This window comes from Amblyraja radiata, chromosome 1 (assembly GCF_010909765.2).
Source record: "Amblyraja radiata isolate CabotCenter1 chromosome 1, sAmbRad1.1.pri, whole genome shotgun sequence".
Taxonomy (NCBI): domain Eukaryota; kingdom Metazoa; phylum Chordata; class Chondrichthyes; order Rajiformes; family Rajidae; genus Amblyraja; species Amblyraja radiata.
This window is the reverse complement of record NC_045956.1, coordinates 16,663,123-16,685,223: the sequence shown is the minus strand read 5'-3', so window position 1 is coordinate 16,685,223 and position 22,101 is coordinate 16,663,123. Positions and strand designations below refer to the sequence as shown.

Sequence of the window (22,101 nt, the reverse complement as noted above, 5' to 3'; positions counted from 1 at the left end):
CTTAGGCAAATGCACAGAAGGGAAAAAAAAGTGTGATCTGAACATGGCTAAAGGCAATCTGCCAGTTAACATTTCTCCAGACTTGCCTGATCTACAGACCCTAAAATTGAAGGAGCGTGTTGAAATATAAATACATATTTTACACCATTATAAAGGGACTGATAGAAATGAGGACATTATTATGTTCTATGCTACCAAACACGGTTATTTATTTAATGGATGCAGAAATTTACTTACCTAATTGATCAATAATACTGCAAACAACCCCAATGGGCTCCTTTTGTACCTCTTCAGGAAGAACAATATTTACTTCTTCAACGTTTGGCAAATCCTGATTTAAAAAGAAACAAATTTAATACGTCTTTGTATATTAACTGCCTGTAGCTGCAGATAGTAAACAAAAAAAACAAAATTAGCAATTTTTACTTAAATAACATAACATCTCATCTCTCTAGTAACACATTTTGCTGTAACACTTGCTACACAAATTCCTGCACCTAGTTGGTAACAATGCCTGCGCTAAACATTTGCTCAGCTTCACTTCATTGTTTGAGACTCAAGAGACCACAGATGCTGGAAATTGAGGGAAAAAAAATAAACTGCTGGAAGAACTCAGTAGAGAAAAAAAGCACAGATTACGTTTCAGGTAGGGAAGCTTTTTCACACAGTGGGGTGAATGGGAAAGGATGTTTTTTCCCCCTTACCCACAACAACAATCCCCCCCTCCTCCTCCTCCCCCCCTCCCTCTCCACACCCCCCCACCCCCCCTCCAATCCCTTCCTTAGAAACGATTGCCGTCTATGCATGTCAATGTATAAGAGGGCAACTTCGGGAACACCGGATGCAGTAGATAAGATTAGAGGAGGTGCATGTGAGCTTCCGTCTCACCCGAAAGGACTTGTGGGGTCCTTGAATTTTGGTAAGGGAGGAAGTAAAGGGACAGAAAGTACATCTCCTACATAAAGGGACAGGAGTTACATCTCCTGCAATTCTACAGGAGACAGAAAGGGGTGTTATTGGAAGATGGGACAGGTGTCCCATCTGCCCATTTCCACACCTTTCTGTCTTCCACTGAACCGATGTGGCCTGCGGTACATCGGCGAGACGAAGCGTAGACTCAGCTACAGTTTTGCTGAACACTTGCACTCGCGCTAAGGCCGACTTATTCTCCCAGTCGATAAGCATTTTAACTCCTCTTCCCATTCCCATACCGACCTTTCCATCCTGAGTCTCCTCCAATGTTAGAGTGAGGCCACAGGCAAACTAGAGGAACAGCACCTCGTGTTCCGCTTGGGTATCTTACAACGGATTGGACATTGAACTCTCCAATATTAGGTAACTACAAACCAGCCTTCCCCTCTTCTTCCCTAACACTCAGCCCCCTCCCTGTACCCACCTGGACTTGCACCTATTTCCCCCTCTCCCTCCACATACATTCCTTCTTCTAGCTTCACATATCGCGACTCTTGAATCCTTGTCTCAGAATCCTTTGATGGCTTTCTTCCAACCATCTGCCTATCAAACAACCTTCCTCGCCTGTATCAACCTATACCTGCTTTGCGTCGCCCAGCCCATCCTCTCTTTCAGCTTCTCTTTCCCCCCCACCCCACCCACAATCACTGAAGAATGGTCCCGACCCGAAACATCACCCATCCATAGAAACATAGAAAATAGGTGCAGGAGTAGGACATTCGGCCCTTCGAGCCTGCACCGCCATTCAATATGATCATGGCTGATCATCCAACTCAGTATCCTGTACCTGCCTTCTCTCCATAACCCCCTGATCCCCTTAGCCACAAGGGCCACATCTACTCCCTCTTAAATATAGCCAATGAACTGGCCTCAACTACCTTCTGCGGCAGAGAATTCCAGAGATTCACCACTCTCTGTGTGAAAAAAGTTTTCCTCATCTCAGTCCTAAAAGATTTCCCCCCTTATCCTTAAACTGTGACCCTTTGTCCTGGACTTCCCCAACATCGGGAACATCTTCCTGCATCTAGCCTGTCCAACCCCTTAAGAATTTTATAAGTTTCTATAAGATCCCCCCTCAATCTTCTAAATTCTAGCGAGTACAAACCGAGTCTATCCAGTCTTTCTTCATATGAAGTCCTGACATCCCAGGAATCAGTCTGGTGAACCTTCTCTGTACTCCCTCTATGGCAAGAATGTCCTTCCTCAGATTAGGAGACCAAAACTGTACACAAGACATCCAGATTCCTTTGTCTTTTTTTTTTTTGTAAATCAGCACCTGTAGTTACTTCTTTCTGCATTCACACAGTTCTCACACCTTTTACATGACAGTTTCTGCCCACCCCTTCCCCTCACCTCTCTTTGCCAGCTTCCTCAACTCTCCTCCCTTAGTCTGAGGGGATCCAACCCGAAATGCCACCTATCTATTTCCCTCCACTGATGCTGCATGACCTGCTGGATTCCTCCAGCACTTCCTGGCAATGAATTCCACAGATTCACCATCAGTATGAAGAATGGTCTCGGTACCATACATCTTGATGGCAGAAGTCAGACCTGCTTGCACATTGATAATCTGTCAGGAAGTAGCAGCCCCGAATGAAGTTCCTGGAAGGGTTCCAAAATCCTGACAATGACATCACAATGGGATTGTTGCCAACGATAACAATGGGCTCTCAAGCTGTCTATCAACTGCCACAAAGACATCACAAGGGGACATTGTCAATGGTAACGAGGTTGCTGCCACTGTACTAATATCTGTAGGGACTGCTCCTCAACTTCTGATTCTCCTTCATGCTGTAATCAGGTTCACTTCACATTTCATGCTATATTTCATGTTATTCATGATTACATTTTTTTTTTAAACTGCCTTCTCACATTCAGCCCTTTTTCCAGGAGCTTCCAGTGATAAAGTATAAAGTATATATAGTATCCTTTATTGTCATTCAAACGTGTTAGTTTGAACGAAATTAAATACCTTGCAGTCATAACAGAGAATAAATAACAGAACACACAATGAACACAGTTTAACATACACCACATTGAGTCTACCAGGCACCTCCTCACTGTGATGGGAGGCAAAAGTCTTAAAGTCCTTGTCTCTTCCTTCCTTGTTCTCCCTCTGCCTTGAGGTGATCCAGGCTTTCGATGATGTCACAATACCACTCACACTGCACCAATCATAATGGGCTCTCAAGCTGCCGACTGCCACAATGACATCACAATGGGACGTTGCCGACAGTAACAAGGTTGCTGCCCCACGATCCTGGTGATTGGCCACAAGACAGGGAGTGGGGTGGGCCGATCGGGGGGGGGGGCTCTCATCACCCCCCCCCACCCCCCCCCGCCCAGCCCCCCCAACACCTCCCCCTCCCAGGTGAATGCCAACGCCGCACCCCCACCTTCCCCGCGCGTTGGGGGACGGGGCCCAACGGGTCCCACTTGGTCTAGTATGACAATAAAACACTCTTGACTTTTGAAATGCTGGAACAAGCAAGGGAAGGGCATACAAAGATAAAAAGCAAATAATGACATCCACAAAGCTTGTACCACACCACTTAGGTGCAATTTGCACAAAACACTCACCCCTACATCACACTGTTGTCATGCATTCACACATGAGAGCAAAACTGGAGAAAACTAAAATCTCTGGAAAGATCAGTCCCTGCCAGTGATAAACTCAGGGGCTGACATGCATTGATGATAATGGATTCCAATGCCATTAAAACAAAAGCCATTATCGTCAATAGTCGGCAGAGGAGCGGCAGGTGAAGGAGCGAGTGCGGGGATTGGCTGCAGAAGTTAAAGCCCTGGTGATGTTAAACTGAGTTCTTTTGGCACTCTAATTCAAGAAAACTTGATTCAAACCCTTGTTGCTGTTGAAATCGATTCTTTATTCTGACAGCGCTGGATAATTCTTTAAATCTTCAACGCAGAGCTGAAAGCTCTGAGGCAGGTCCAGAGAATTATATCTCTAATACAAAATCGAGGCATTATATAGGTATTAGACAATTATGGTACAGAAAGTGTGGCAAACTATTAACCAATCATTATGGTTTACCATACATTAGCTTATTTGCATTAACCAATCAACTAAGTCCTTTCCAGTGATTGACAACACGTGTAGTCACATGATTTTCCCTTTTCTGGCCTCTTTACAACCCTTGTGGTTTTCTTACCCTCTTTGTTCAAAATCATTTTATTTCAATGAAGTAAAACCACAGAAAAATAAAATCAATTCTCAGAGACCACCTCTCAGAATATACAAGACACATCATACAGCAATCACACAATACATACACACAAAACACATATTTTCACTTTTGGAAAATAAAGTTATTTCTAAAACTTCAGATTTAAACAACGTTTAATACAATCCTAATTAAAACACAATACAATGCACAATAATTTCCCTACAACTAAAAGTTAAAATAGTTACTTATGGATCACAAACATTAAATATGTGTTTTGCCCCATTCTTACAAAGTCGGTAAAGACTTAAGTTATTTCTAATCAGACAATTCCCAACTCCAAGCACACAAAGGCCATATACTTGTCACACTTGATAAATGATAATTGCTTCTTACCAAGCTCAGGTCTAGTTTCATTCTGAATTACAACCTCCCCTACTATCTCTAGAGGAGAGGAATGTAAGGCCTTTTTACGACTCCTCACTAATAACATTCCACAGCAAATGGAAGATTACTATATGCAGGCCCCAATCGTTTGGCTTAGATCAAAACAGAGTTACTTTCTCAGTTTTCTATAAACATAAGAAATCACCCTTATACAAAGGTCACATAACCATCACCTATGCCTTATCTCAACATAAGTACATTTAAAACATAGCACAAACCAAATCACAGACTCTATTATCTAGCCTTGCTGTCTAAGACCCATATAAACAACCATAAACCCTCTTTGTGACACACCAGAGCTCAGAGATGTGTCACAAAGAAAGAACAATGGTGCCTATGTCCTGGGAACATGTATTTCTGAAAACCTCAACTCGAAGCCCTTCTCTTGCAACTGTGGGATAACTGTGGGATAGGTTCCTCACACGAAGGTTATTATCTGAGCAATCTATATTACTAAGTCTGATCTTGACCGCTTTTGGCTCACTGTGCTGCGATTTCCGAGAAAACGCCGCCACCTACGGCCGTCATTTTTGGCCACCTCGCTCAGAGCCCCCTTCCGCCTTCCTGGACCAGAGGATTTTTTCCATCGATGAAAAATCAGAGAGATATTAATGTTTTTTTTTTAATTGCCATTCTCTCTGCTGCCCCTGCTGGAGGGAGGGGGAGGGACTATAAAACCAGGAAGTGGTGTGCCTCACTCAGTCTCTGCAAGATGGAGGAAGCCAGAGGGTCACGTCTCTCTGAGCTCTGAATAACACTGAACACATGTCTACTCAACTGTGAGTGCCCTTAATGTGGTTTGAAAATGAAAATATGGTTGGTTTGAAGTAAAAATGCACTACAAATGGTTGTTTGGGTTGAAGTAAAAATGCACTGCAAATGATGTTTGGGTTGAAGTAAAAATGCACTGCAAATGGTTGTTTGGTTGAAGTAAAAATGCACTGCAAATGGCTGTTTGGGTTGAAGTAAAAATGCACTGCAAATGGTTGTTTGGGCTGAAGTGAAAATGCACTGCAAATGGTTGTTTGGGCTGAAGTGAAAAGGCACTGCAAAGGGTTGTTTGGGCTGAAGTGAAAAGGCACTGCAAAGGGTTGTTTGTCTAAACTTGACAACTTACTGTTTGACGCTACCACTTGCGGCTGTGATTTTTGCCCATCTTACTCAGTCCCCCTCCGCTGATCAGGTGCAGAGGATTCTTCCCATCAATGAAAAATAAAAGTGTTATTAGTCTTTAAAAAATGTTGAGAATCTCTCTCCTGTCAATCACGCCATGAAGGCCACACCTTTTCCGATGGAAGGGGGGGTGATTATAAAACCCGGAAGTGTGGGTGTGGCACAGTCTCTGCATGATGGGGGAGGGAGAGGTCACAACTCTGTCTGAGCTGTGAATCAACTGAACACACTGAATGTCTACTGAACTGTGAGTGTGGTGTTTTGTGTGGTTTTATGGTGGTTTCACCTTGCTTGAAATGGTATGAAACTGCATTTGAATGTGTTGTCGTTGCACCCTGCATGAAATGGTATGAAACTGCATTTGAATTTGGTGGCCTTGCACCCAGCTAGAAGTGGTTGGAAACTGCACTTGAATTCGGTGGCCTTGCACCCTGCTTAAAGTGGTATGAAACTGCACTTGAATTTGGTGGCCTTGTACCCTGCTTGAAGTGGTTGGATACTGCACTTGAATTCGGTGGCCTTGCACCCTGCTTGAAGTGGTAGGAAACTGAACCTGAATTCGGTGGCCTTGCACCCTGCTTGAGGTGGTATGAAACTGCACTTGAATTTTGTGGTCTTGCACCCTGCTCGAAGAGGTAAGAAACTGCACATGAATTTGGTGGCCTTGCACCCTGCTTGAAATGGTAGGAAAATGGATTTGAATTTGGTGGCCTTGCACTCTGCTTGAAATGGAATTTCAAGGAATGGCCGTGAGTCAACTGCCAGCCCACCAGCCGTGAGTGAGCTGCCAGCACATCAGGATTGAGGGACTGAGCTGCCACCCCAAGAATCCATTTGGCCCACAATTTCCATACTAGCCCTCTGGAGATCAGTAGATCCCCCCCCCCCCCCCCCCCCCCCCCACTCCCACTGGCCACCAATATTGGAATTGGTGGAGAGGTGGAATATTGCGTCGGGGGACCAGCCCTCCCGTGTGTACATGGGACCCAACGGGTCCCACTTAGTCTAGTGTTTTATAGATTCTGGATCAGTTCCTGTGGATTGGAGGGTAGCTAATGTTATAGAATAGAATAGAATAGAATAGAATAGCCTTTTATTGTCATCCAGACCGAAGTCTGAACGAAATTTAAGCAGTCATACATACAATACAATACAATAAAAAACAACAATAAACACATATTAACATCCACCACAGTGAGTCCACCCAACATCTCCTCACTGTGATGGAGGCAAAAGTCTTAGGGCTGCAGTCTCTTCCCTCCTCTTCTCCTTCTGCGCTGAGGCGATACCCCCCGGGCGATGTTAAAACCTGTCCTGCGGCTCAAACACCGCGGCCCGGGGTGGTCGTAGCTGCCGCTCACCAGACCTGCTGACGCAGCCGCTGGCCCGCGGCCGAACCCCGGTCTCAGGCCACCGCCACCAGAACTGCCGTCCCAGCCCCCGGAGCATCGTTCCAGCCCCGAGCCGGATCGCCCTCACGTGAGTACTGCCACCGTCTCAGCCTCGCGCCAGGCCGCCGCTCCTCCCTCGCGCCAGGCCGCCCCGACCGGGCGCCGCTCCTCCCTCGCGCTAGGCCGCCCCGACTGGGCGCCGCTCCTCCCTCGGGCTGGGCCGCCCCGACCGGGCGCCGCTCCTCCCTCGGGCTGGGCCGCCCCGACTGGGCGCCGCTCCTCCCTCGGCTGGGCCGCCCCGACCGGTCTCCTCTCCTCCATCGGCCTGGCCTCCCCTACCTGTTCCTCTCCTCCCTCTTCTGGGCCCCCCTCCCAAGGCCGCTTCTCTCCCTCGGGCTGGGCGCCCCTCACCGGGCTCCGCTCCTCCCTCGGCTGTTCCGCCCCTACCTTCGCCCTCTCCTCCCTCGTCTTTGCCTCCCCGACCAGCGCCGCTCCCCCTCTTCTGGGCCCTCCCCGACCGGGCTCCTCTCCTCCCTCGGGCTGGGAACGCCGTACCTCCCCGAGCTCGGCCACTCCGACGGGAGCACCGTTCCTTCCTCGGGCCGGCCGTCACAGCCCCTCACGAAAGCCCTGTTCCAGCCCCGGGCCGGGCCGTCCTCACGGGAGCGAGCTCAGTGCGAGTCCTGGCGGGCTCTGCCTCCTGAGCCTCGAGGTCGCCAGCTCCGCCATCAGGCCTCAGCGCAGACGGAGGCAGAGAAGGGGAATACGACAAAAAAGTCGCATTCCCCCGCAGGGAGAGACAGCAAGCCCCGTTTCAACCCCCCCCCCCCCCCAAAAACACAAACTAAAAACCAAAACTAGACTAACCAAAACGAAAATAAACAACCCAAAAAACACAAAACAAACAGGACTGCCGGAGAGCCGCTGCAGCCAGAGCCACGCCGCCACTAGGCGGCGCGGCTCAAGAAAAGAAGGAGAGAGAAAGCAGGGAATTATAGACCAGTTAGGCTGACCTCGGTGGTGGGGAAGATGCTGGAGTTGATTATCAAAGATGTAATAACGGCGCAGATGGATAGTAGTAACATGATCGGTTCAAGTCAGGATGGATTTACTAAGGGGAAATCATGCTTGACAAATCTTCTAGAATTTTTTAAGATGTAGCAAGTAAAATGGACAAGAGAACCAGTGGATGTAGTGTACCTGGACTTTCAGAAAGGCCCGCACAATTGATTAGTGGGCAAAATTAGAGCACATGGTATTGGAGGTAGGGTATTGACATGGATAGGAAATTGGTTGGCTGACAGGAAACAAAGAGTAGGGATTAACGGGTCCCTTTCAGAATGGCAGGCAGTGACTATTGGGGTGCCGCAAGGCTCGGTACTGGGACCTCAGCTATTTACAACATATTAATGATTTAGATGAAGGAATTAAAAGTAACATTAGCAAATTTGCAGATGACACAAAGCTGGGTGGCAGTGTGAACTGTGAAGAGGATGTTATGAGGATGCAGAGTGACTTGGACAGATTGGGTGAGTGGGCAGATGCATGGCAGATGCAGTAGAATGTGGATAAATGTGAGGTTATCCACTTTGGAGGGAAGAACGGGAAGGCAGATTATTATCTGAATGGTGTCAGGTTAGGAAAAGGGAAAGTACAACAAAACCTGGGTGTCCTAGTACATCAGTCACTGAAAGTAAGCATACAGGTACAGCAGGCAGTGAAGAAAGCTAATGGCATGTTGACCTTCATAACGAGGAGTTAAGTATAGGAGTAAAGAGGTCCTTCTGCAGTTGTACAGGGTCCTGGTGAGACCACACCTGGAGTATTGTGTGCAGTTTTGGTCTGCTGATTTGAGGAAGGGCATTCTTGCTATTGCGTGAGTACAGCGTAGGACTGCCATATGATTAAAGAATGGAGCGAATGGGCTTGTATTCACCGGAATTTTGAAGGATGAGAGAGGATCTTGTAGATACATATAAAATTATTAAGGGCTTGGCCACGCTTGATGCATGAAACATGGTCCCAATTTTGGGGGAGTCAAGAACCAGGGTTAAGAAATAAGGGATAGGCCATTTAGAACTGAGATGAGGAAAAACCTTTTCATACAGAGAGTTGTGAATTTGTGGAATTCTATGCCTCAGAAGGCAGCGCAGGCCGATTAATTGGATGCATTCAAAAGAGAGTTAGATACTCTTAGGGCTAGTGCAATCAAGGGGTATGGGAGAAGGCAGGAGCGGGGTACTGATTGCGGACAATCAGCCATGATCACATTGAATGGCGGAGCTAGCTCGAAGGGCTGAATGGCCTACTCCTGCACCTATTGTCTGTGTATCTATGAAACAAGAACATTGTCTCATGAAAATAAATAGCTTCTTACTACTAGTTCATGCTCAAACCTCTTCACCTTTTCAACCCCTTGCATCCTGATGGAGGCTGTTTACTATTCAGAAATGTGAATAATTGGACAGATAGACATGGCTAAAGATTAAATGGTGAAATGGACAAAAGCAGTCAGCTTTTTTTGCCACATTCTACAAACACATTCATGAAACTGCCTAGATCTTCATCTGTATCTTCAATTTATATTCTCTAAATCGATGAGAAAGGCCATGTTTATTAATTAGTCTGTTTCCAGAGCCGAAGGAAAAAAAATCATTAAAATCTCAACCTTCTTTCATGTGAAGAAACAAAACAGTTATAGAAACTCAATAGCTTTCTTTTCATTACTATTCTGGGACTTCTGAAATGAGGTAGGAAAATAGTTCATTAATAACATCATAATTTTCATAGAGACAGAGTCATACAACATAGAAACATGCCCTTTAGTCCACTGTCCATCAATCACCTGTGCACACTAGGTCTATATCATCCCATGTTCTAATCCACTCCCCTACACACAAGGGCTAACTTACAGAGAACAATTACCTACTAACATGCACGTCTTTGGGACGTGGGAGGACACCGGAGTATCCGGAGGAAACCCACGTGGTCAGAGGGAGAACATGCAAACTCCACACATGCTGTAGCACCTGAGGTCAGTGTTGAACATGGGTCTCAGGCACTGTGAGGCAACAACCCTACCAGCAGCAGCACTGTGCCACCCTTTGGCCTAATCTTACACAATGATAAATGTTGTTCCTCTTATTGCTGTCTGAAACCATGCTTTTTGCATAACTGTCTACAATGGTGACTCCCCACGTCAAAAATAATTATTTCTGAAACATTCAGCACCCCTCAGGAATGTGATCAACATGAAAGAAACATTTGCAGTACTGAGAGAGTGCTGCATCATTCAGGTACCATTTTTCTGAACAAAGCATTAAACCAATGCCCTATCCTTCTTCCGGTGTAGATAAAATTATTGGTCTATTCAGAGCAACAAAAGATTCCCCTCCCGCCATCCCCACCGTCCCATTCATCCTTCAATCGGGGCGGCACAGTGGCGCAGCGGTAGTTGCTGCCTTACAGCGCCAGGGATCCGGGTTTAAGCCTGACTACGGGTGATGTCTGTATGGAGTTTGTACGTTCTCCCTGTGATCACCTGGGTTTTCTCCGGGTGCTCTGGTTCCCTCCCATATTCCAAGAACGTACAGGTTTTGTTTGTAGGTTCATTGGCTTCATTAAAAACTAACTTAGTCCTAGTGTGTAGGAGTGTGCTTGCTGGTCGGCTTGGACCCGGTGGGCTGAACATCACATGCCAAAGAGATTACCTTACTTGTTACTTCATTGTGTAGGGAGGAACTGCAGATGCTGGTTTAAACCGAAGACAGACACAAAAAGCAGGAGTAACTCAGCGGGTCAGGCAGCATCTCTGGTGAAAAGGAATAAGCAACGTTTCGGGTTGAGACCCTTCCTCAGACTGAGTGTCAGGTGAAAGGGGAACAAGAGATATAAACAATACCTAGGACAAATGAATGGAAGATAAGCAGAAAGCAACAATAATCAAGAAAATGTGCCCACAATGGTTCATTGTTGGCTGTGGGATAAGTGATAATGAGTTAACACAGACAGTGGAACTTAACAGGATAGTAAAGCCAGTACGATGGCTATGGTGGAGGATGGACGGAGAGAGAGGGAATGCAATGGCTACTTGAAGTTAGAGAAATCAATATTCATACCACTGGGTTGTAAGGTGCCCAAGTGCAATATGAGGTGCTGTTCCTCCAATTTACGTTTGGCCTCACTTTAACAATGGAGGCAGCCCCGGACAGGTCAGTGTGGGAATGGGAAGGGGAGTTAAAGTGTTTGGCAACTGGGGGAATCACATAGGCCGAGGCGGACTGAGCGAAAGTGTTCAGTATTGTTATTATATAGCTCAGGCTGTGCAGAATAGATGTCAAAACAATTCTATTGATCTTAAAACATTTCTGGATGTAATTCTTTTCCCTTTCTTCATCACTTACACATTGACCAAAAGCTGCACATTTAATTGGCCACGTCACTATTTAAAGAGCAGGACAGCTGTTCTAATTAGCATTGATCACACATCAATGAAATTTAGCACAATATTTCAATTTATAGGACCTTGTTTTCCTTTGTCTACAAGACAACAGTGAACACTCGGTCTGACCACAAGGTTAGAAATCCATTTAACAATTTAGAGAGGAGGTGCGAATCGCTGTGCTGTCACTGAAATGCACCTCGAGGGCATAGTATGCTCACTGTATGGACGATGATCTGACAACTCACAATCTGGATTTGTCCTCATATCGGACCAGTTAAACAGGTGGCACTGTCATTCCTCACTTGTCTTCACATGATTTGTATTGGTTTATTAATGTCACATGTACCTAAAAAACTATGTAGGGCTTGTTTTGGTCTGCTATCCAGTCAGATCAAATCATACTACACACGAGCACAGGCAACCCGTGCACAATACAACAGGTAGTGCAAAACAAAAAATAACTGAGTGCAGAATATAGTGTTATATCATTACAGTTACGGAGAAACAAAACAGTACAGTCTGCGATGAGTTAGGTTGGAAGATCAGGACTATACTACTATACCCCTCAGTTTATGGGAGGATTATTCAGTAAACTGATAATGGCAGGGAATAAGCTGTTCCTGAATATGGTGGGACATGCCTTCAAGTTTTTGTATCTTTGACCTGACGGGAGCGGGGAGAAGAATGGGTAGAAAAGATCATTGATAATGTTGACTGCTTTCCCGAGGCAGTGTGAAGTGTAGATGGAGTCGATAGTGGGGAGGCTGATCTGTGTGATGGACTGGGCAACATACACAACTCTGAAATTTCTCACAGTCTTGTGCAAAACCAGTCCCAAACCAAGTTGTGATGCAACCCAATAGTATGCTGTCTTCTTTGGTCTCCTGGCTTTGTCCAAGGCAGGTCATCTTACAAACTGGAATGAGTTTTATTTAAGTGGTTCTTGCCTACATGTACTTAGTATGGTAATTGACAAGATTACTCATGGCAGATTGATCGAGAAGATTAAAATGCATGGGATCCTCTGTGGCTTGCTAGTTTGGATTCAAAACTGGCTTGCCCATAGAAGGCAGAGGGTAGCGTTGGAAGTGTATCATTCTGGCTGGATGTCTGCGACAGTGTGGTCCTGAAGATATCAGTCCTTCCTGGTGAGACAGATGTTCTAACCGTATCTACTGCATCCAGTGTTCTCGTTGTGGCCTCCTGTACGTCAGCGAGGCCAAGTGTAGACTTGGCAAATGTTTCACCGAACACTTGCGCTCGCTCTGTCATGGTTTACTGGATCGCTTGGTTGCTCACCATTTTAAGTCACCTTCCCATTCCTATCGCAAACCTATCAAGGGTGGAAGATGGCGAAAGCTTGCTGCCCAATGCACTCAACAGTGTGGGAAGAACCAATTCTAAGTAAAGTAAGCCCCATTCTGACCTTTTTGCCCTGGGCTCATTTAAGGAAATGGATAAACCAACCATCACCCCTTCTCCCCACAATGCCCTATTTCTCCCTTCCACCTGCATATCTTCCTCTGGCTTCATAATTCACAACGTCCTAATGAAACACCTTCTTTCTTTTCATCTCTGGCCTTGTTCTCCAGAGATGCTACCTGACCTGCTGAGTTATCCCAATATTTTTTTCTTAATGCATGTTTTATTTGATTGGATTGGATTCAATTTATTGTCATTGCACTTTTCAGTGCAACAAAATGGTTTATCCTGCAGTCATAGCATAGAATAAATAACAAAACACTCAACACAGTTTAAAGTCCCAAAGTCATTGTCTCTTCCCTCCTTGCTCTCCCTCTGCGCTGAGGCAATCCAAGCCTCCGATGTTGCGACCCCGCCAGGTGATGGTAAGTAAGTCCCGCAGCTGAATCCGTGCTCCGCAAACGGGCCGGTTCAAACTCCGTGGCCCGGGGCGGTCGAAGCTGCCGAAGCTGCCGTCCTCCAGTCCAGCGGACGCACTGTAGTTGCGGGAGCTCCGGAAAACAGAACTCGAGCTCCCGATGATGTCGTCCACTGGCCCGTGGCCGAGCCTCCGAGGCTCCAAAGTCGGGTCGCACCACAACCACAGCCCCGAAGTCGGCCAGCCTCGCGTTGGTAAGTCCTGGCTCTGCCTCCGCAGCCTCGAGGTCGGTCGCAGTTGGAGGCCGCCAGCTCCGCGATAGGCCTCAGCGCAGACGGACACAGAGACGGGGGATACGGCAGGAAAGGTCGCATCCCCCCCGAAGGAAGAGTCAAAAAACATGTTACACCCACCCACCCCACACACACACAACTAAATAAACCGAAATAAACTGTAAAAACAGGACAAGAGAAACAAAAAACAGAAAAGACAAACGGACTGCAGGCGAGCCGCAGCTGCAAGGCAGCGCCGCCACTTCCTTTAAACATGTTTGCATACCAATATATACCAATATATATATATAATCATATTGAATACATTTGAGCTTGGAAAAATTGTAGGATGTTCATTTGTCATAAAGCTTCTTACATGGATTCAGGACTGAAATGCATTGACAAGGTTATTGGATGAATTATTTTGGAACAAAAGATAATGTCGTATTTGAGGTCTGTAGATGATTCCATGGAATGTCGACAACTAACATACTCAAGGTCCGATACCCCGCACATTTGACCTCTGGACTCATCACAAAGGCCAGAAGCTGTTCCTGAACAACCTAAGTTGAGGGACTGGATACTCAGCAGATCTGACCTCTCAACTTTATGCCATGGCTGGCAAATACTAGCTTGTATCTGAAGGGATTGACATTGTTGGTGGGAAAGCTAAATGTTATATTAAATAAATATTCAGGGTTTAATGAATTCACATGAAATAAATGTATTTTAAAATATAGATGTGAATAAAATATTTTAAACTAGCTATCAACGTCACAAAGCAAAGATGTTTGTCAAAGGGCCAGCAGGGTAGACTACGAGTAGAGCTTTACATGGTAGAGGCCTGCCACAGTAATAAAGCCTCAAGTTCATTTGAACTGCCAAAAGGAATTTATACACGCTTAGTTCAGCTCCGTGTAAAGTAGCTGGGTGATTGGCCACGATCTGCCCTGAAGTAAAATGATGTATCTATCAAATGGGGGGGCTTGAATTCACAATTTACTGGCTCAAATGCATATTCGCAAATAATGAGTTTTTGTTACTATGAATCAGAAAACATTGTTTGTAATAATTGTTTTTTAATATTGAAATATAAAACGAGGCACATGATAACTACATAGCTAGTTATCCTTTAAATGATACCTGAAAATGATACGTATTACTGATTGGTACTGTAGAGTAAATTTAATCAGCAAAATCTAGACACCAAAAGATTATTTTTAGTAAACAGGCTACTCTTATTAACACGGTTGTTTCATACTCAAATTATGCAACAGTATAAAATTAACCCGTTTAATAAAACAGCACCGTATGCTTTTGCCACAAAATTTCAATATAAACAACATATTTTTAATTAATTCATGTTCAAATTAAGACTGAATCACTATCATAACTGGTTGATAAGCTGAAATGTTTGTTGTATCCATTGGGGGATGTAATATGACAATTAATGTGGAGATTGTAAGCACACAGAAAACCTCCTATTTAAATCAGTCTGGACATTAATTAGTCAAGAATTAAAGAAAATAAGCACAGCAAGATAATGAGAGTAAATCTGTACAGCTATTCCTCTTGTGGGCCATTCTGTCACCAATCTGCAGCCTTAACATCCCCCTGAATGAAAAATATACAGCGAATGTTAACACAAGAAACTGCTGATATACGAGTTTTAAAAAAAAACTCCTGGAGTAACTCAGTGGGTCAGACAGCATCTCTGGAGGTCATGGATAGATAAAATGTCAGGTCAGGTCCTTCTTCAGACATGTAGCTCAATTCACTCTGTAAACTTAATAGCACAGGTCACAAACCCAGATGCTCAGTGAACAAGTCCATGCAGTCTGTCGAAAACCTGGATCCAACAGTGTTGCCAGCAAGGTCCAGGAGTATAAGCTGTTAGATACAAATTAAGCCAGGTGCCACCTAGCATAGGACCTAGAGCAGGGAGGTTTTACTGCAGTTGTACAGGGTCTTGGTGAGACCACACCTGGAGTATTGCGTGCAGTTTTGGTCTCCTAATCTGTGGAAATACATTCTTGCCATAGAGGGGGTACAGAGAGTACCAGACTGATTCCAGGGATGTCAGGACTTTCATATGAAGAAAGACTGGATAGACTCGGCTTGTACTCACTAGAATTTAGAAGATTGAGGGGGATCTTATAGAAACTTACAAAATTCTTAAGGGGTTGGACAGGCTAGATGCAGGAAGATTGTTCCCGATGTTGGAGAAGTCCAGAACAAGGGGTCATAGTTTAAGGATAAGGGGGAAATCTTTTAGGACCGAGATGAGAAAAACATTTTTCACACAGAGAGTGGTGAATCTCTTTGGAATTCTCTGCCACAGAAGGTAGTTGAGGCCAGTTCATTGGCTATATTTAAGAGGGAGTTAGATGTGGCCCTTGTGGCTAAAGGGATCAGGGGGTATGGAGACAAGGCAGGTACAGGATACTGAATTGGATGATCAGCCATGATCATATTGAATGGCGGTGCAGGCTCAAAGGGCCGAATGGCCTACTCCTGTACCTATTTTCTATGTTTCTATGTTTTTATAAGGCTGCCTTCATGAAAATGGCATGTTTGCAGAAATACCAAAGAGATATGTTTGGTAAAACATCAACAATGAAAACATTTGCTACTGGTGGAAGAAATTATTTTAAAGAAAATCTCAGACAATCTTATCTAATTTTGCCAAAAATCATTAATGACATCCACAAAAAACATCGCAACGAAGAAATCTGAAGAGCTGATTACAATTAAAATGAACATTTGGCAAAGTGAAGTTGAATAATTATCTAATTATAATGCTATTACTCCATCAATTGTTCAATCAATTACCAATCAACTACTCAATTGCAATATCATTATACAACATTTAAGCCCATCAAGAATATCATTCTCTTGTTTCAAAAAACAATATTATGATCATTGGTTGCAGGATGAACTAATTACCTTGTGAAAGCTTCATGAAGAGGAATAAAAAGGTTTCAAAAATAACCTTTTGTTTTAAAAACTAATCCACAACACTGTCGTCCATTGGTGATCATTAGGATACTGATAATATCTGAAGCAGAATGCTTTCATTTCTATTACATCCCACTTTTATTTTAAATCAAATGGCCGTCAAAAGGATTCCTCGTTTACAAGTTTACTGATGTAACTTATTGCAGGGCTGCCAACATTGGGTGAGAGTTGGGAGTGAGAAATTTGCGAGAGACCAAGCCCGAGGGAGCATCGCGACCGGGGGGGGGGGGGGGGGGGTGTATTAAATGATGTATTAAATCATGTTTTAGTGCACTGTAGAAGTATGATTTCAATGTTTTTTGTATGAAGTCTTTTTAAGAGGTAACTTTGTACGGGGTAACTTTATCCACACAAAGGGTGAAGGGTGTATGGAACAAGCTGCCAGAGGAGGTAGTTGAGGCAGGGACCATCCCAACATTTAAGAATAAGTTAGACTGCTACATGGATAGGACAGGTTTGGAGGTATGGACCAAAAGCAGGTGGCGTAGCTGGGACATGTTGGCGGGTGTGGGCAAGTTGCGCCGAAGGGCCTGTTTTCACACTGTATCACTCTATGACTACATTATACCTCCACCATGCATGAATGCTTCAAAATCAAGTGATCGAGTTTTATTGCCATATACTCAAGCATAGAAACATAGAAAATAGGTGCAGGAATAGGCCATTCGGCCCTTCGAGCCAGCACTGCCATTCAATATGATCATGGCTATTCATCTAAAATCAGTACCTCTTTACTGTTTTTTCCCCATATCCCTTGATGTCGTTAGCCCCAAGAACTAAATGTAACTCTCTCTTGAAAACATCCAGTGAATTGGCCTGCACTGCCTTCTGTGGCAGAGAATTCCACAGATTCACAACTCTCTACGTGAAGAAAGTTTGTCCTCATCTCAGTCCTAACTGCCCCCCCCCTTTATTCTTAAACTGTGACCCATGGTTCTGAACGCCCCCAACATCGGGAACATTTTTCCTGCAATTAAAGTAAGTGAAAATCTAGCAGGCAAGCAGGATGCTTTCACCAACCACCCCCATTTGAAGTCCACTACCTTCCACCGTTTCTTCCCAGTGCTTGGTACTTACTTCCTGCAGCCACTGGTTGTCCTCCAGGATGCACAGAGCCACAGCCTGATCCATGCCGGTCACCTGGGCAAATTCGACACAGAGACTCTCTCTCTCTCCCCCCTCTCTTCCGCTCTCTCTCCTCTCAACCCCCCCCCTCTCTCTCTCCCCCCCTCTATCTTTCCCCTCCCCCTCTCTTTCCCCTCTCTCTCCCTCTCTGTCTCTCCTCTCACCCCCTCTCTCTCGTCTCCCCCTCTCTACCCTTTCTCCCCCCCTCTCTCTCTCCCCTTCTCTTCCCCCCTCTCTCTCCCCCCTCTCCCTCTCCTAACTCTCTCTCCCCTCTTTCCCCCAACTCTCTCTCCCCCTCTCTTTCTTCTCTCTCTTCCCCTCTCTCTCCTCTCTCTCCCCCTTGCTTCCCCCCAACCTCTTTCTACCTCCCTCTCTATCTCCCCTCTCTCCACACACTCTCCCCTCTCTCTTTCACCTCTCTCTGTCTCTCCTCTCACCTCTCTCTTTCCCCCCTCTCCTCCTCTCTTCCCCATTTATCCCTCCTACCTCACTCTTCCCCTTGCCCTCTCTCCCCTCTTTCTCCTCTCTCTATCTCTTTTTCTTTGCCCCCCCCGTTTCTCTTCCCCCCGCTCCCCCTCTTCCCCCTCTCTTTTACCACCCCTCTCTCTTCCACTGCTCTCTCCCATTCTCTCCTACCCTCTCCTCCCTCTCCACCCCCTCTCTCTCTTCCCTCTTTCTTCCCTCTCTCACATCCCCCCCCACCTCGCTCTCTCCCTACCTCTCTCTCCCCCCCTCCCTCTTCTCTCTCTCCATTCACTCCCCCCGTCTCTCCCCTCTCTCTCCTCTCACCCCCCCTCTCTCTCCCCCCACTGTCTCCCTGTCTCCTTCCCCTCTCTCTCTCGCCACCTCCCTTTGAGAGTCTGTCCCTTCGGCACAGAGACTCTCGCGTCAGCGGAGCGACGCTTCCGACGCCTCCGAAGCCTGGGACATGCACTGTCCAGAGTGCTCCATAGCCAGAGCTGCAGCGAGCGACACGCCGGCCCCGGCAAACACTCGTCCGTCCCGGCTCCCCGCATCTGTTCCCGCCGCTGGTTCTGCTTCCATCCCTCCCGCAGCCCCGGCTCTCCAACACCCGTGGACCATGCAGTTTATCCGAGTTTTTTAATTTTCGTTGATCACAAAATTTCTCACCACTGAGCGTGAGAAATTTCTGATGAGCGTGAGGGCGTGAGAGTTTGCTTGAGGGCGTGAGTCTCACGCTCAAAGCGTGAGAGTTGGCAGCCCTGCTTATTGTTAAAATCAATGTGGAAGATTTATGAGTAGAAAATTCCAATTACTTAAATTCTCTTCCACTGAACATTCCTGCCGGAAGACAATGCGGTTTTCTTTTATGATTCTGTTCAAATGCATTCATTAAGGAGGCATCTTGATTACATTGGGCTTCAAGGAAATTCACCTGAATTTGTACAGCCTTTTAGCAAGTTCAGGTTTAATTCTGGGGAGCACCTTCCAATGAAAATGTATCATTCCTTAAGCAATCATTTGGAATTACTTACTTCATAAAGAACTAGGGCATTTTTTAAATAACAAAGCTCTGTAGCAAGACCACAACTTTCATTGTAACCTGCCGGGTACTTAGAAGCACATGATAAAATAGGCCAAAGTCAGTATAGTTTTGTGAAGGGGAGATCTTGCCTGACAAATCTGTAGGAATTCTTTGAGGAAGTAAATAGCAGGATAGACAAAGGAGAGTCTGTGGATGGTGTTTACTTGGATTTTCAGAAGCCCTTTGATAAGGTGCCGCATCTGAGTTTAGGATGAGGGGGAATCCCATTGAAAATTACCAAATGATGAAAGGATAGAGTGAATGTGGAGAGGATGTTTCCACTCGTGGGAGAATCTAGGATCAGAGGCCACAGCGTCAGAATAAAAGAGTGTACCTTTAAAAGGAGATGAGGAGGAATTTCTTTAGCCATCCGGTTGTGAATCTGTGGAATCCATTGCGATAAACAGCTTTGGAAGCCAAGTTTTTGGACAATGTTAAAGCAGAGATTGACAGGTACCTGATTAGTAAGGGTGTCAAAGGTTATGGGTAGAAGGCAGGAGAATGTGGTTGAGAGGGAAAGATAGATTGAATGGATTGAATGGCGGAATAGACTCGATGGGCTGAATGGTGTAATTCTGCTCCTATGAATTATGAACTCATGACCTTATGAAAAATTAAATACTTGAATTTATCTTTTTTCTGCAGCAACCTCTTGGGATAACTTGCTTCCAACTTCAGTTCCATGGATTCAGAAATAGATGAATAGTCTGAAGCTGAATCTGCAGATTCTGGGACTGATGGGGCAGATTACGCTTGAAGGGGTGGATGGGTAAGTTAATTGGAATGTTATGTGCTCCTCTCATTGGTTATGCATGGCCTCAATGTGCTTGGTCATGGAGAAATAATTATGCTGTGTTTCCATGGATGCTCCTCTCCAGCAACAATTAGTCCCATCAGTTGGTGAGAACTAGTATTTTCTCCCGCAAGGAGACGGAGAACACTCTTGAAGCATTTTGAATTCATGGACATCTCGTCACGACGGAACTCAGGACAGAGTGATTTGGCACTCTGGCACCAAGCACATATACAATGTGGCTGAAAGTGATCTAGGTGTCTATGCTGGAGACTACTGAAAAGGAAAATACTTCAACAATGTTGGTGCAATTTGAATCTTAATATCTCTCGTCCACATAAAAATGCTATGCAATCTAAATCCTCATCAGCTCCTGCACCCCCACCCTTCCTAGTCACCAACAATTCTGATCTGGTCTAGGATTCTGATCCCTTCCCAAACACCACACCAACGCCAATGCACACTCAATTCTAACATTGTCTTTGCTGTCACCTCACCCATTTCTGACTCGTACAGGATTAAACCCTTGGAACATCTATCCAACACACTGAGCTTTAAGTTTTAACAAAAACAGAGGTGTCTTAAACTAGAGGACATAGGTTTAAATTAAGGGATATGAGGTTTAGAGAGGATGTGAGGTGGAATTTATTCCAACCAAAGGTTGAATTGAATCAGAAATGTACTGCCCGAGAATATGAAGGTGGCAGTATTCCAAATGCTAGCAAATAAGAACAATTGGAGGGGATAAAGAACTGTGTTGCATGACTATAACATTTTATGCAAAGTGCTTACAACAAATGGGCATGTCTATGCCATTATCATGCACCAATTCTAGGCAACAGAGTTTGTTTCCTCTTAAGGAAACCAAGGAATGCAAATTCATCTTTTCAGGAGAATTCTTTCACAAATGGTATTCTCAAACACTGCCTTTTCAATAGGTGCAGATTAGCACCTTGCCCAGCACACTTGAGGTGTTGGTGGTTGCCAGACTAGTAGATTTTCCAGAATTACTCCCATAATACCTCAAAACACTTTGTATAATCTATTTATCGGATGTTGTGTAAAAAATCATGCTTGACTAATCTTCTGGAATTTTTTTGATGATGTAACAAGTAGAATGGATAATGGGCCTGTCCCACTTACGCAACTTTATCGGCGACTGCCGGCACCCGTCATAGGCCATTGCAGGTCGCCAAAAATGTTCAACATGTTGAAGATTCAGCGACGTCCAGAAGGACGCTACGCCTCTTTGGGTGACCGAGGAGACTACTCACGACCATACAGGCAACACCCTGGCGACATGTCGCAGGGCACAAAGAGTCGTGGTCGCCGCTGGATTTTCAACATGTTGAAAATTTTCGAGGACTTGTAACGACCTACGGAGGGTACCGGCAGTCGATGAAAAAGTTGCGTAAGTGGGACAGGCCCACAACAGAGAGCCAGTGGATGTGGTGTATCTGGACTTTCAAAAAGCCTTTGACAAGGTCCCATACAAGAGTGTGCAAAAATTAGAGCACATGGTAGTGGGGGTAGGGTATTGACATGGATAGAGAACTGGTTTGCAGACAGGAAGCAAAGAGTTTGAATTAACGGGTCCATTTCAGAATGGCAGGCAGTGACCAAAGATCCTATGGCAAACAAGATAGATCACTCGACGAAAAAGACGTAGTACGGTCATGGGCAGATTTATGGATAATTTTCGGCCCCATTTCCGTAACCGGCTTCCGTCTCCGCACCAAAGATCCCAAAGAAACTAGTGCGGAGACGGAAGCCGGTTACGGAAACATCCTCGTAAACAGAAAAGTTATTTGGTAAAAATCTTCTCCTCATTTTCAGAATAATAATTTATTAACACAAACTGTTCCCCCGCAACGATGATTACACAGCGGGTCGGG

At 45.3% G+C, this 22,101-nt stretch overlaps 1 protein-coding gene across 1 annotated transcript in view; it reads right to left on the bottom strand.

Annotated features, from left to right (window-relative positions):
* The window catches only part of naf1 (nuclear assembly factor 1 ribonucleoprotein), a 160,879-nt gene that overhangs the window by 110,272 nt on the left and 28,506 nt on the right, over window positions 1-22,101 (bottom strand). Inside the window, exon 4 of the mRNA XM_033018250.1 lies at window positions 238-331. Coding sequence (XP_032874141.1) covers window positions 238-331 — 94 coding nt within the window. The remainder of the gene's footprint in view (window positions 1-237; window positions 332-22,101) is intronic.